The following is a 17,548-nucleotide window of genomic DNA, read 5'->3' on the forward strand; positions in this document are numbered from 1 at the left end:
CTGAGGTATTTCGTAAAGCTTGAAGTGCGAGCGAGAGCGCGGAACGAGCGACAAAAAAGCTCCATCAGTATTTTCTTAAGACGTTGTCACGTTCAACTATCGTCAGTAAACCGACTTTACAGACAACCATTTTTTTAGTTATAAAATAAAAATATAAATAACTAGCTTTCCGCCCGCGGCTTCGCCCGCGTTTTCAAAGAAAAACCCGCATACTTCCCGTTCCCGTGAGATTTCCAGGATAAAACCTATCCTATGTGTTATTCTGATGGCTATATTGTGGTAAAGTTTCATTCAAATCCATTCAGTAGTTTTTACGTGAAAGAGTAACATACATCCATACTTACAAACTTTCGCCTTTATAATAGTTATTGTAGTAGGATATATAGAACCCACTTCGTCAACACAAGTATACTACACACACTAACACACCATTCCTTGTGCGCAGATCCCCCAATCCCTGGTGGTGTCTCGCGGCAAGCGGCACAGCCCCAAGGCCCCCGAGCGGCGCGCCCTACCCGCCCCCCCACACGCGCACGCGCACACACACCCGCACGCACACGCGCACGTGACAACGGGACATGCGCATGTACAAGCGGGGCATGCGCACGCGCACGGCAAGATCGATCAAGGTTAGTGTTAAAAAAATCTAAATTTGTACCTACTTTTAAGTTTTGTAATGTGATAAAAATAGTGTTTAAAATTACTAAAATCTTAACATTTATGTTTTATAATCTGATAAATATAGTTTTTAAATTTCTTAAAATATTCTTTATTTTTATGTTTTGTAATGTGATAAAAATACAGTTTCAATAAATCTATATATAGCTGCAATTTACTTCTATGTTTGTATAATAATCGGCCTATTTATTATTCCTCTGCTGAGATGTCGAATTTATTGAATAGTGTTTTGGCTTCTTGCAGTCGACCAAATTCAGGTTACCCAGGCTTTCTCACTTTTTAAATCGACTATGACATTGGGATGCATTTTACTGGAGGGCTTTGACTTGGTCTTCTATTGTGTTTCATTGAGAACTATGGTCATTCACCTAACTAATAACAACATTATAGTATTATCTAATAGGATAAGTACACAGTACACTCTTTTGTTCAAATAGAAAATAATCAGTTTTAATATAACATTATGAATATGCATGGGTTGCCATGTTCAGGTGTCCCACAAGGATATATCTTGAGACCACTTTTGTTTCAAGTATACATAACTAATTAACATAAAAAATGCAGAACGAGCATGAGAATATGTTTTAAATAAATTTGCAGAACGAGCATGAGAATATGTTTTAAATAATTTTACAGTGTTTCATATACTATCTACATTCTAAATAAACTTGCAAAGTTTTAGACGCATGACATAATGTGTAAATTACTTTCTGGAAATTGTACTAAGCTTAAAATGCGTGGTGATTAAGTATCCAAAAATGTGCAAACATAACGAGATGAACGATGAAGACGAATATCACACAATAAATCAAATCAATAACGTATCCGTACCGTAATTTGTGAATATTAAATCATACGAATAATAATATATCTGAATCCCGGCACCATTATGTTGTTCCGCCCACGCTTTCGTTCAAAATAAGAAAAATCTCAAAGCGGAAAGTTCATGAATGATATTAGGGAAATTTATTGAAACATATTTGCTATTACGTAAAAAGGGTGAGCGATAACGCTCTGTACTTGGTAAAATAGACTTTAAGGCTATGCAATAAGGATGATTTTTGTTCTCACATGGGTTTAGATAGGACGTTTCGTATTTGAAACGCGTTGTTATGAGAGGAAGTCGGGAATATCACAACATATTGGTATTTTGACTAGATTGTTTGTGGAATAATTTTGTGTTGTGAGCGGAAGCGATTTATTGTTTTATTTATGCCGAGTTTCTATTTAAGTTTAATTATGAGCTTAAAGCGGGTAACTCTATATTTTAAAACAAAGTGGGATTAGTGTGATAATTAGATTAGGCATTTGTATTATGTTCCTTCCTGTTTAACGATGTTAGTACTTTTCTACTTTATGTTATCTTGAAAATGAAATAAAATATTATAGAAGTTATCTTCCGTTAATTCTATAGAGTAGGTAATATAAAATTTAGATCCTTAGTTTTGTCGTGTACGTTATAGTAGTGAAAATGACAAATAATCAACGTTGATACAGCCTCAAGTAAACAATTATCATCAACAGCTAATATACTAACATCAACATTAACCTGCAACTTAAATGATATTCAATTTATAATAATCTCGCTCCACCATCCCCTTGTACCTCCCCCACCCCCTGTGACGTCACACGGCTCCGAAATTGATTCGGCTCAACTTATGCAATGCGTCTCTGCTAGATTGATATTCGTGTGCATAACTTTGTATTGGTATCAATTATGTTGAATGAAAATTTCATTTTCAATGGTAGGTGATGGATATGTATTATGTATATAGAGATTATTGAGTGATTGTGTTTGTTTGTCGGTTGGTTTGAGAGGCTTTTGAATAGATTAGTATAAGAGGGGTATGATGGTTATTCGTTACAAGCAGTGATCTGTTGGGATTGGCATATTTTGTCAAAATAAAGTGGCAAAAGTTAATAAATGTTTGTAACTGATGACCTTTTGTCAATCATGATGTAATCGCGTGTTTTCCTCATATTGTATTGTAAGCGTCGCGAATGGAATACTCAAGTTATATCTTTGGTTTCAAAATTGGTTACATGCACAATATAGCCGTAAAAATGTTATTTTCGTCACATCGAAGGTTGGAATTATCATACACGGTAACAGGTGCTCTCCTCCCTCCATCGCCCACCACGAATGGCTTTCCGATAATCCGCATTATTGCATCGCAGAGGTGAATCCGTTTGATTGGTCTTGTATCAATGTGGATGTTGAATATTGATAGTAGAGTTAGGTTTGTTATAGATTTAGTGGATTAGATCAGAGATGGACTGTTTGGTTAGGGTAGGTTCGAGGTCGGTCGGGTTGTGGAAGCTGTTGCAATTAATGTTAGATCTTAAGTTTGTCTTCTGGAAAACCATCTCTCAAAAGGGTTAAATTTTAACAGTCCTATTATCTTCTACAACTCTATTCGAATTTGATAACAGTATAGTGTTACTATCCGTTGTGTCTATACATTCTTGTATCAATAATATAACAATATTGCAAATAGTTTCCAACTACCCACCAAAGGTATCAAAGTTAATAAACATATCTCGCATCTCCGATACAGTGTAGTGTTGTACAATCGAGCTATAGCGGCGTCAGCAGCGCGGTGCCGGCGTCGATAGCGCTCGTATTGTGTAGCTGCACTTTACTAGTGATGGGCTTGGTAGTGTCGATGTTTTTTGAATAAGAGTTTTTAATTCTTGTGGTTGAGCTTGAGATATTTACTTTTCTTGATATTTCATTGCAAGATATGTTATGTTTTGAAAAATGAATAAGTTATAAATTAAGTTTCCTATAAGTAAATGTGCGTTTACTTGTGTGAAAGTTGTAAAAATAATTTGTTCATGTATTTATGTTCTGAGTATTGAGTAGCGTTTGAAATAATTTTGCATTGCATTCTAAGATACACATGACACTAAAAATATCAATAATATTTGCGTAACTATCGATAATACGCTTTACATCACTAACGCACTCAGCGCACGAGGGTGCTCGACGCTGTTGTCGATATCGCCGCCTTTTGTTTCTACGCTGCAGCGATTCTATCGACTTTGTTTCACGTTTAAACTGTAGCTGCCATGTGACACGGAAGTATTGCTTTTTTCAATGCATCGGATCTGTTTAAATGAATTTTAAATGCTATCGAGTGCTTTTTGAATGTTTTTTGTTAAAAGGTATTATTGTATTATGAGAGTATTTAAATGAAATGGTCTTGTGCTTTGACCTGTATACTACAAGGTGCTGAAATGTTTCCATAACCTATAATTGGAATTTTATCGACACGTATGACTAAGGCATTTCATTCAAAATTGAAATTTCTGGCACAGGTGATGAATAGAAAACACGCACAGTCGAATAATTATGATGACGATGATTATATAACCTAATCATGGACAGTTCCAAAACAGACACTAATTATATCTCGTAAGTAACGAGCAGAGTACTATAAGTGGGATATAATAAAATTGCCAGTCCCGGTTCCGATGCGGAAGATGTTTCGGTAATGAGATAGTTTTGGAGTCGCGCCAACGCTGATATTTCAACGGCTGAGCTCGGGAGTCCAATTGAAACACTTTGCGTACACTAGCGCTAGGAGGTAGCGCTAATGAATGTTATTAGCGGCGTAGCGAGGGGCTACGGCAGTTATCGTAGCAGAGTGCTACGGTAGTGTGATAGGTGAGCTCGTCTTACCTTCAATTGTTGTTACTGAATTTAATTAACTGAAATGAATGTAATTTATACTACATATATTGCAAAAGAATAGAAAAAAAGACGGGTTGCACTCCGGGAGTGCCGGCAGAAGTGAAAACTTGATTATTAACGTTGAGCATGTTTGATATTTTGGAATGGTTGTCCTGATGCGAGTTTAAGATTTTATACCCATTACAGAAAAAGTACTCAACGCCGCTAAAGAAGTTTTCACTTCAAAAACTATTGTTTTGTAAAAATGTAGAATAAATTACACAATTCAGGCTACAAATTTTTCATCAAATAATAAAAGTAAAAATATAATATGTTCGTTTTGTAGGTGAAACGCATTATATTATCTGTAGTACTTTTTTGCATGTTAATGCCTCATAGAGTTCATATTAAGCTTTTTCAAACGACAGTAGGCGCGTCGCATTCATTATTTAGAATATTTGGCGGGAATTTTGTTTCAAATTCGTAGCACTAGTTGTTCAAGTTGTAGCACCGTACATGTAGATGTTCCGTACGACATAAGTAGGTTTATTACATGAGATTGAGAGAGCACGTCTCGGTGACCCGTTGAGGAGTGGGGTTACGTGTTTACGAGGCGCCTCTTTATGATGTACTTTAAAATATGTTCTACGAAGGTGCTACGCCGCTTCATACGTAGGGTGTTATAATAAATTATCGACTGACGCTCGAACGCTTAGTATTTGAGAGAATCGAGTGAAATAAGCAAAATAAAATTAGGTACTTAATAAATTATTTTTAGGATTTTTTTGTTTATGATAAAAAGAAACAAAATGCAGAAGTAACTAACTTCTTCTAGACTTTTTTACTACGTGTACGTGTTTCAAGTAGTAATATCATCAATAAAGTTATAAGAATGTTGAATAATAAAATATTTTTTTTATAACGCAAAAATGCGATAAGAAAAACTGATCAATAAACATGTCTTCCGTGAAAAAACGCTTCGTAGAACCGCTGCCTACCAACGACAATACGTAGCGCAGTGTGTAGCGTGTGAACGCTCCGTAGCGCATCTCAACGGCGCGTAGACGAGTGGCGTTAGTCGCGTCGTGTTTACGGCTCGACGCGATCCGATGTACTCGAGGGTTCAGTGCGAAATAGAGGCGGAAGCGATCTACGATACATTTGTTGTTATATAGTGCCCAAAACAAGTAAATAAAGGCAGATTAAAAACGTACAAACATTCAATAGTAATCTAATATTGTTGAATTGCAAATCTTCTGTTATAAAAGGCACTATTTGAAAACTTTATACGCCTGAGAAATAATGATTACTCCATAAAGAGGCAAAATCTTAACTTAGGTATTTATGTATTATTATTTGACGGTTCTTTTTCGTAATAATTTGTCTCCATGTTAACATCAACTTAATCATATTCATACACAAAGAAAATATTCCTAATCCGTATAAATACATTAAAATACACATATCGCTTCGCATTCGCTTTACACACGGGGCGCGCGTTCCGGCAGCGTTCTGCTTTATTGGGCAACTGGAATCATTCACCCGGGAGCGGGGCTAATGGCGGCGGTGGGGGGGGGGGCGTGCAGACGTGTGGGGGGGACCTCCCAACCGACTTGCGGTTAGGGCTGTCTCGAGATGTGATTGTAAGATTTATTGGTGTAGATGAAGTCAGTTGGACGTTATACACTTAATAAATATGTTACTGATTTTTAGATTGAGTTTAATGTTACTTATTAATTATTATGTTCCAAGATCAACATCAATAGTGCTTAGGATATACATTGGCATAATATATTGAAAAGTTTAAATGATGGAAACGTATTTTATCAATGATAATAAATCTAGTTGTGATTGGTTTAACTTATTATACTGTATATGTATCTTATATATAAAATTCTCGTGTCACAATGTTAGTCTGCATACTCCTCCGAAACGGGTGGACCGATTCTCATGAAATTTTCTGTGCATATCGGGTAAGTCTGAGAATCGGCCAACATCTATTTTTCATATGTACCACGGGCGAAGCCGGGGCGGACCGCTAATTTTATATAAACTATATGCAATGTTATCTATCTCATTATTATCACTTCTAATACAATAAGAAGTGTGTAGGCAGCCCTGCCTCCTCCCCCCTCCGATTGACACGGCGCGGGGATCATGTCGGTCGCGCGTCACCCGATTATGTGTTTTCCCCTTTAAACGAACCGTACAAGCGCTTTATATGCGGAGAATACGATTTTTTTGTGTAAACGACGGTTTATTATAATGTGTATGCTTGTGTGTGAGTTACATAAGGACAGATGATGTTAGAATCTTGGTTAATTACACATATTTTTTACTGACATATGGTTTTGTATAATACATAAATTTGATTTGATTCAGGAGTAGGGAAGTAAATAAGTAATTGCTAGTTGGCAAAATGTTTCTCGACAATTTATAATTGTTAATATACAAGGTTAAACGATAACTGACCTAAATTCTATGTAACTGACACTTGCGTGTTGTTAGTCTTCCCTATTACATTATATAATTAAAGTGCGTCTTTGTTTTCAAACAATAAAGATGTCAGTGTTGGTTGTTTAGTTGGTATAACTAGAGTAACTAGAGCTCTTATTTATTGTCAATTGGAAACACCCTGTCCATACTACTTTTTGCTTCAATACCTTCAAATATGTAATGAATGTGAAGCCTGGCTCAGTACCACACTTAAAAATAGTTGAGTATTCAGTATGTCCTTCCCCACTACACTTAGTGTGTAAAACGACCCCTCACCTTCACAAAAACTCCCTCATTCTATTTTTATAGCCGCTTATAAGTCATACATAATATCTACCAACGTTAAATAATCCCCGCACGCAAACAATCCATTATATCCCCTATTCCCATAGTAATAAACTCTACAATACGGAACAACACAAATCGACCGCGAAACAAACATTCGGAAGTCCTGAAAGTCTTTACGAAAATGGACATGTGTCATACATTAAAACATATCAACATGTCTAGACAATTTAAGCACGTATACACTGTACATAAAGTTCGAAATCGTTTGAATAGCAACGCCAAGTTGTATATTACATCGTTGGGCCGTGTTTGAGGATTTCAGTTCATATTAGTTAAGCATAGGGTGTAAAATCGTCTGTTTGTCAACGGAGCACTCTATATCAAGACGTTAGTTCTACCCTCTTTTTACGAGCGCTTAATCTTCGGGTCGCTAGATGCGCGTTTCCATTGCTACTTTGAAATAAACTGAGATTACAACCCGCCTTGGATTTATTTAGCTTAAGTGCTCGGATTCAACAATTTCACCAAATTGTCTTGGAAAATCGTAAGGAGACATTAAATAAATTACCTTTTTGAGAGGAGGTACTTAGCACTGAACCTTCAACATTATTAGTTATTACTTAACAAATGGTCCTTTGGGTTTAATACGTATCAATCTCGTTATGCCCTAATAGTATGTCAGGGTCAGAATTGTGTAGGTTACATATTTTTCTCTTATTGTTTCTACTGCCTAGGAAGTTACTGATTATTTATCACCTAAAAGTTGGCCCACCACTGCTATTTTACATCTAAATCTTTTCTTATTAGAATTGAAGTGCGATATGAATTTACCTGCATGTATCTAAATCTCGTACCGCACGTTTCAACGGAGACACGTCACGTACCGCGCATGCGCAAGACTACGCCGCGGCAACCACTTGCGTTTCGCCGGTAGCGCCCCGGCCCGCCACAGAGCATGCTATATCTAGACACGCCACATTATATGTTGTTGGATTTAGTGGCAGAGCCGCTAATGGTACAGTGACACGAATGATTGAGGATGTATGTAAGAATGATACGCATGTTTGCGATGTGGTTGGTATGATTTTATGAAAATGTAGAGTTTCTACAGCTCGATAAATTGTATGGAAATATAATTGTTATTGTTATTCGTATGTGAAATAAGCTAGTTAATAATTATGTCAGTTTTTAAACTATAAACAAAGAACATTGTTGTGCGATACTTTTAAAAGTGTCTTAACTTATTAAATGGACGAATCAAAAGCATAACTCTATGCTAATAAATTCAGACTGCGCAATTCCCATTTTACATCTTTTATTCATACAAAATCATATACATCTTGTATACATAAATAATATTACTTATGGATCCAATCTCTAGATAATATTTCGATGCGAGGCGCATCAACTCTGCACATTGATGGCGGACGTAGGTATATCAAAATCATAGCAATATATAATTTATTCGTACATGGCAGACGGAGCAATGGATGCGAGCGACTGTAGTCTGTTAAGTGCACGTAGTGATGTACGATCTCGATGGTTTATGTCGATAATATCTACACTGCAAGAAAATGTAATAAACTGTTTAAGTTAATTCAAATGTTTTAAATGGTTATTGCGATGGAAACTTCCTTGATAGTCATGAAGAATAATCTTCTCGATTGATATTGTTTTGTGCATCTTGATTATCTATGCACAGTTATATAGCAAAATTTTCCATGTAAATTGTGTAATTCTATTCACATTAATAAAAATTACAACATAATACATATTCAACCTAATAAATTACAGAAATAGTAAAATAAATAGCATTGAAAATGAAAAGATAATAGGAAAGTGCTGTCACTTCACTACGCGGAGCGGCAGTCTGCAGATAAAGTTTAGTGATTAGCAGACAGTTGCCGACTTGAGCATTCGCGTGTACTCGTATAACTAGCGGCGTCTGCGGAACAGCTGGAAATGTATGCTTGCTTTATTAGTTAATTCAATCTATAGAACACTGCTGATTGTGTTTTATAAAGTTTTTAGTGTATACAATTGCCTTGCTACCATAACTGTATAATATAAAACTGAAGATTTATCTTATTACCTAATGATTGACATGCTGGAAGTTTAAAGATGATAAAATGTTAAGAAATATGTATTCAATATTTATGCAGATGATTCAGTAAACACGATTCATTAAACATCGATCATAGAAATAGCAGAGTGAACAAAAGAAATTTGACACATACAATATAATAATGTTAATCTTCATAACGCTTAATCACCGAAAGTCAAATAAATTAGTCTCAATCTCAAATTTAAATCACAAAGCTAATTCTCCATGGAGGCATTAATATACGAATCAATTCGGCCCCTCGGGCGGGGTCGGGCGGATCAGCAATCTCATTAATTACCGATTAGCCGATGGTGTCTGATGCATTGCATTATGTTGATTTGGATTTGCTTTGATTATGTGAATTGCATTATGGCGTAGTTACTATGATAATAGTGTAATCACTTAAATATCATGTACTTTTTTATTAATAAGGTATGTATGCCTCTAAGAGAGATAACATTTTTTTTTTATATAGTACAGTTTTAAAATAGTGGTTATCTTTCTAAAATGAACTGTTGATCAACAACTTCTATTCTTCACCCCATCTATTTATCGCATATTAATATTCAAATCTTACAATATACCGCAAACAATCCACACACACGTCGTAAATCTGCAGAGCCCCGTTAATACACCAATTAACTGTGTCCCCGGCGGGGCCACCGGGTGGAGTGGCCGGTGCGTCGTGCAGCGTGATTAGAGGGGGCCCGGGCGTAGGGTTATCAACAGTTTTTTTAACTAAATATAATATTTTAGTAAAAAAAAGCGTGTGTGCCAGAAGTGAAACTTCTTTGGCAAGATTCAAAGATACAAAAATCATCGCTTCCGCCTTGAAATTTTACTCTCAACGCGCTTAGAGAAGTTTCACTTAAAAAATGATCTATTTATCTTTTACTTCTTGACATTTAATAATTATTTGGTAGATAGAATTATTCCAGAGGAAGGTTTGAGTATATAATTTTAATGTTATAAACAACGTGCGAAGCCGCGGGCGGAAAGCATGTATGTACTATATAATATAGTACGGTTGGCAACCCTACGCGTGCGACCCCTTGCGCTGTCTCCCCGTAGACGGGTGTAGAGTGAACTAATGCGATTTGCGATACTAATACGCTGTCGCCGCTGACACGGAGAGAGTTGAAGTTTGTGGTGAAGTCGTCTTATGTGATAAGGCGGTTTAGAGTACTTGAGAAAATGATTGATGAATTAATGTACGTAAGGATATTGTTAGTTGTTAGCTTTATTGTTTAGTTTATATCAGCAGAGTATAAAGAGGAATATAAATAGTCCGTTTTCTTTTATTTTAAAACCATTTATGGGAAATATTTACGATATTTAGAAATTACTAGCAAGAATACTAATCAACCGAAATGAAAACTATTTTCTTTTTGTTCCAAAAAAACAAACATATAATTAAATAATTTAAATGTCATCTTATTGTCAATAAATTTTATTAATGATTCCTTCATTTGTTACAGGTAAGCACAAAATATATAAATATCGCCGCCAAAGGTTTGTCTATTCCTTCGTAGCTCTACGCGAGCCGCACAGCGCATGCGCCGCAACGAAGTGGTTAGTGGAGATCTGTAGCTTACGTAGCGTTCGAGTACTTATGTTTGTCTACAGTACAGCGATGTAGCGCGCTAGGGCTGTCGACTGACAAGTATTGTGTACCAGGGCTGCGATCTGACGCTTCATTCTTGTAGATGCGATAGGGCTGCGATCTGTTACTTGATTCTTGTAGGCGAATGTTTTGGGATTCTGTAGGAATGTTGAGGATGTATTGATAGTCTCGGCCCGTGTGTTGGAAGGATCAAGTTGATTAGCGTTTGTGGTTGAGAGTTGATTAAATGTAGAGCTATGATAATTATAGACGGGTATAAAGATTTATTATTATATTTTATGCATTTCACGTTCGATTATTGTATGCGAATATTACTTATAATTCAGAATAGTGAAATGGCATAAGAAATATGTATATCTATACATATTTATTAATTAGGTAATTATATTTGGTTATCTGACTAGAAAATGCGTATAAATAAATCTCTTAAGAGGCAATAATTGAAAGCTCAATCATAGTTATCAATTTCAAGTAACAAAAGTATGACTACATAGACATATTATGTAATTTAAATGCAAATGCGTGCGCAAATATTGCTTTGACTGCAGCCGGTAGCTAAAAGCGACGGTATTAAGCAAATAATAAACAAATTCTGTCTATGATGCATGCATGTGTGGACCGTCTCGCTGAGGGGGCGAGCTAAAAGCACTGCTAGTGATGTGACAATCGAATATCGATACTTTTCATATTTAATTACTTTTAAAATAGTATGAGCGAAGTATGTCTTATGCATGTACATGTCGATTGTTATTTGTGTGAATATTTTTTAGAAACTTGAATGACGTGATTTTTTTCTTAATATGTTATTATTTACATAATATAATTTATGAATCATAGCATTTTACATATCTTATCTTATTTACGTATGTCAATTGATAAATTAATCTATACACGAAATTGAAAGTGTACACAATCTGATTATGTTTTTATCGATAAACTAAAGGCACATCACTAGAGTCAACGTTTCACAGACGCAACAGCCGGTAGTCCGTGTAAATTGCCCGTCACGTTGATATACCTCGCAACTTTGCGCTGCATTGTGAATTGAATACATTTATTTACCTGGTGGTGAATATAATGGCGTCGTGAATTATTTAATAATGTATCCCTTTTAAATTTTAAAATAATATACTTAAGCGTTTTCATTTGTGTCCAATTTTGTAATAATGCAGAATATACGTTTAAAATAAAGTATATTTACAAATTGTATATGTACTGTACACAACATTACAGATATACTCATATACTCAAATACTGAAGGCTTATTTAATAATCAGATGAGATAAAAGTATTCAAAGAATTATTGTTATATCTTATATCTAGTCAAAGATACCAATATCCATCTTGCGCATTCCGTACAACAATACCATCTAGTTTCTTCCGCCAATAAACCATTCAGATTACACACAGTGGCTCTCAATCCGTCGATTGTTTACACAACAAGAGCGAACGCAGCCGCGTCGATACGCCGCTATTTATACACCCCGCCGCGTAATCATTCCGCCCGGCGCGGGGCAAATCACATTTTTATTAGGGAAGCAATGTGGAAATGACACTGCATCGTGGACTTCCGACCCTGCACACTTGTACAGGTGGCTGTGACAAACACAAACGAATTTGAACTCTACACTTAAAAGAATAAGGTTCATATTTGTGTGTAAGGCGGGTAGACACGCCGCGCACGCGCGGTTGAATGGACGCGTATACTCAGTTGTCAGTTGGTAGCGCCGCGTCGTCGTGTGCGGTCGTGTTTCGCGCGCGTGTACGTAATAGTGATGTGATTGTATCGATATTTCGCAATTGGATTTGTTGTGGTTTTGTGTGCGAGCGTGATTTCAGTTGTTGGATTGTTGATCAATGAGTAAATTATGATGCTTTTTAATAGTTAAGCAAATGAAATACGGTCTATCGTTTAAATATAGTAATTAAAAATAATTTAACGAAACTATTTTCCCCTTTCTTGTTCGAAACAAAAATATGACTGTTTAATAAATATATTTACAAAAATGAATTGAATTCTATAAAACTAAATGTTATAAATAAATAAATGTAGAGTCAAATCTATACAGACTTTCGTTGCAAATCTCAAGAACATAAAAGCAAAAATATCATTAAAAATCTCGATAGAATAACCGCAAGAGAGAAGTGAATAAGCTCATAAATATTATATATTCAAGCAGTTAAAGCGCTGAGTAATGCGGTGTATATTTTAATTATAGTATTAGCTGCGGCGCTATCGCTCGCTGACCAGCTAACCGCGTTTAATGTATTAACATTTCATGAGGTCTCTTCTGATTTATTTGTTTTAAGAGCTTTTATACCCAGTTTTGCGTAGAACACAGTATTAACTATAGCACTGTTGGAATCTTCTCTTTTCCCGGTATCGTCAAATATATGTTACTAGCATGGTTGGAAACCTTATCTCTTTTCTTTAAATCGGCTTTAAACCCAAATTTTGTGTAGAACACAGTAGTACCTATATCACTCTTGGAATCGTCTTCTCTATTCCTAGTATCGTTAAATGCATTATTCTAGCATAGTTGGAAACTTCTTCTCTTTTCTTAGTGTTATCAAATATCGTATTGTCCATCAGAATTTGATTAAGTAATCCAATCGAATGACTGAAGCGGATAAAATATCACGAAGAATGTATTTTTCACACTCGTATCATAGTATCGCAAATTGTCGACTCTGTAATCTAATATTATTAATTACTAAGCTTACGCATTGACCTCGATACGGATCGTGGTTTTGAAAACATTGTTCATATATATTACCGATTGAAAGTATGAGTTCACACCGGTCTTTGGTCTATATGTCTGCTCATAAACAATGTAACACACAGCCCTAATAATAAAATAATTTATTTAAGCACCAATCAAAGTAATGTAAAAGTTACTCTTAGAAGAACAAAAAAAGTCAATTCAGGACAAAATACCTTTTACTACTAAGCGATCTCTACCAAACAACCTGCTTGCAATACTAATTCTTAGTCGTTAATCATTTCTACCTTTTAATGGAGAAATGTTGGGAACTTGGGAGTAAACTGTCTTTATTGAAGCTGTTCGCATAATCCACTGATCGCTACATTATATCCGCAAGTTACGAACACATAATTATAACACCTCCATCCCTTATACCTTGCTTCCATTAATGCTATCTGGTAGGGCTGTCAGCTATTCATTTAATCGCGACAGAATGAAATGTGGTTTAGTAAAGGAAGGACCTGATGGTATAAGCATATGGTATTCTAATGAGGATTTTATTTTAAAGGCATGGTAATTTTTGTTAGGATTCTAAAGCGCTAATTATTATTGATTCCCATTTAAAAGTGTGGCTATTGCATAATTCATTTCATTTCTAAAATTTTCGCAAAAATTGCACAGTTAAATAGACGTAGTTGTATCCCTAAAAAGCTTTCTTCAAGTATCTATTTTGCGCTCTTGAATGATAAATAAGGTTAATATAATTAGCGGCAACCCTAGAGCCACCTATCCCGTAGGATTTGTCACTTAACGCCGCTTCAAGCCGCTTTTATAAATACTCGAGCGGCTCTCGGGGATATTTTTCCTGTTTGAATTGTCGTTGAAGCGCTTTAAGTGCCGAGTTAATCGCGTTTCATGATTATATTACGGTTCAGTTTGCGTTCTACGGAAAAAAGGTTTATTTTTAATCTCATTGGAGGCGATATGAGCTCCTTCGCCTTCTTCGTTGCGGGTTTTTTTTGCTTGTGTTTGTTTAATCTGCTTGTATTTCTTTAACCCATTTTTCTAGATCTATTTATGTTTTCTAGATCTGTCACTACTATCTGTTGAAGAATAGCGATGTTTTTTGTATGAGTATGGTTTGGAAATACGGAAAGATTTTTCTAAATTGTACACGTATGTAACGTTAGTCCTGTTGCGTTTCAAAGCCAGTATCCTAAGCTTGTATAAAGTAGAATATGCTGTTATCTAGTTTATCTTAAAAACTTTACAAATGCTATTTGCCACAATATGTTCCAATTGTAGAATACAGTATTGTCTTCCACGGCCGCATACGGTGTACCCTAATGCTCTCGTTTCCAAGGAATTGGCAACCTTTCGGCCACACGCGCACGGCTCGTTCGTCGCGGCCCTTTTGTTAATCCGTAGGTGTTTCCCGTTCGTGAGATTGCTTCATTTTGCTCGGCTGGCCTGCGGGGTGAGGCTTGGCGTTTTTAATTAACAGAAACTTTGTTAACGTACAGATTACACGTGCAGTTTAGAGATTACGGCTGGTAGCGTGTTTAATAAGTTTGGTAATACTGGTATTGAATGTTCTTGGTTATAGAACCAATATATATGAACACTATAGAGTGTTCATATATATTGGTTTGATTAAGGGAAATCGGGAATTGGATATATTGTGGATGAATTGTAAGAAGCGTTAAGAATAGAGTTCACAAAAAGGAATAAAATTTTGGGATTATTAAGCAATCAATCCAATACCTCATGATTTAAGACGATAAGTATATTACATTACAAATAATGATGCAAAAACACAAATAATATTTTAAAAATTGGTGTAATAAAACTTCTCGACTATAATGCTATGAGAAAAACTGCCCCTGGAAAATATTACATGCTGTATTTATAAATTGTGTTTATTACGTAAAAATAAACACATATGTAATCGTCTCAGGTTCATAATTATAGCGCAAATGTAAGAAACACAAGTAGATACAAACTATAATAGCATGGTATTTGTCCAACGCTCCCCCCCCTCCCACTCCCCCCAGGGCTATCGATATCCTTCACAACAACTTGCGTCTGCAACTTTAATGGAATCGATACAGTAACTTGGTCATATTTGTTGTTGCCACGGTGTTTTTTAGTTCGATAACGTGCAATTGGGTTGTTTTCTAGCCATGTTTTAATATAAATCATAAGTTTCCAAAAGTGTGTAAAGTAATTACCATACTTCTTGGAACTGGTCGACTGATTTTAATTTTTTTTTTATGCTCTCATAATATATAAGTCCCGACTTAAAATTATTATATTTTATTTAATTTATAAACTCTACTTGCATTTAGTAATGTAGTACTATAAAACCAAATGAAAGACGTGTTCACAGTAAAAGATATTTCTAGCAAAATATAAAATTATCCACTGCATTTATACTAAAGTTATGGGACGGAAACTTAATAAAGAATTCGTCTCACAATCGTATAATACCTGACGACGGTGGGATATTAAATCAGATCTGACGGGACAAAGGGCGGTAGCCGGCGGAGTCGGTAGCGGTAGGGGCGGTAGAACAAGTTATGTGCAAGGGAAACTTGAGACTTTAACTAAGATACGTACTCGATATGTTTGAAGTAGATAATGTATTTGATACGTTTGGGAAGTAGATATTAGAATTATATTTGGGGAGCTAGGATAATTTAGTGGTATTTGGTGACTACCTGGTGACAGAGAATAAGTGATACGATAGATTAAAATATTGTAATTTTTAAATATTGTATTCATTTAACGGAATAGATTTGATTTAAAATTGATATAGTTAAACTGCAGATGATGAAAACACAACTTCTGACGTGTCATTAGTGTGGAATAGGTTTCCAACAGCGAAGTTAGGTTTCCAAAATGTAGCTATTTATATCATCAACCTTTGTCTAATAGCAAATATAATCCATATTAATCAATATCGAATCCACAGAATCAAAAAAGCCATCAAAAACCTCGCCAGCAAAAGGGATTCACCCTTTTTCAAATTAGATTGAAATAAAAAAAGCGAATTCAATCCGTTACTGTCATTGTAAAATGTAAAAGTCAGTTCGCGCGAGAGACGGGGCTTATAAAGCAAATAAAATCGCGGATCCGATCGAAAAATGGACGCAGAAATGTGCCCGCGTAGCGTAGTGATGTGCGCGGCGTGTCGATAAATGTTAAAGTTAAAAGTGTCGATAGTGATGTGCGTGTGAGTGCACGATGGAGTACAGGGCGCCGCATCCGATGAGCGCCGGGCCGCCGTACTACCCGCATCCAGGTACGTTATAGTGCAAATTCGATGGTCAAGACGAATAAAGATTCTGAATAAGTCGTTTAGAATCGCTTTTCAAAATTAAAAGTATAAATTTTAATAAAGCTGAAGCTATTTTTGAAAGATTTACAAAGTTTAATATAAGTAAAAAATATGTCAATGATAAAATAAACAACTGTTTCAATAGCTAAACACCATTGTTTGATACCATTATCAAACGATTTAACATCAATTGTATTTGCAATCACTGCTTCATTTGTACTTCCCGTCTTTCCCTAAGCCACTTCCTCGAACCACATTAGGGTGGACTTATCGATTAAGCGACATAACTTGCGCGTCACTTAACCTCAAGTGACAAGCTAATAGAGGGTGGACGGTTTCTGTCAAGGCGACGGGCGCGGCGACTTGTGAATTATCCGAGCTATTATAATGTTTATTGTGAGGGTAGTTTGTCAAATTGGTGATGTGACTTAATTGATTTTGTTATTGCGTTATTTTGAAGTGATTTTGGCGCCTGTTGTTAAGTAACTAACTAATGGGCGTCTATCTATATTAATTAAGAAAGTTATAATTTTTAAGTTCCAGGTCTAAATTGCGAATTTGTCCGGTTTTTGTTATGTATTTTTTCGCTTGCTAGAATAGATATATACCAATAGCTATATTTGGGTGGGTATAGAAA

At 35.7% G+C, this 17,548-nt stretch overlaps 1 protein-coding gene across 1 annotated transcript in view; it reads left to right on the forward strand.

Annotated features, from left to right (window-relative positions):
* Positions 1 to 17,548, forward strand: part of px (MAP7 domain-containing protein plexus) — a 116,972-nt gene that overhangs the window by 85,324 nt on the left and 14,100 nt on the right. Inside the window, exon 18 of the mRNA XM_089711034.1 lies at positions 446 to 629. Coding sequence (XP_089567160.1) covers positions 446 to 629 — 184 coding nt within the window. The remainder of the gene's footprint in view (positions 1 to 445; positions 630 to 17,548) is intronic.

This window comes from Colias philodice, chromosome 25, assembly GCF_061535455.1.
Source record: "Colias philodice isolate Cphi_HAF_F1 chromosome 25, ilColPhil1 Martin Lab GWU primary, whole genome shotgun sequence".
NCBI classification, from domain to species: Eukaryota; Metazoa; Arthropoda; class Insecta; order Lepidoptera; family Pieridae; genus Colias; species Colias philodice.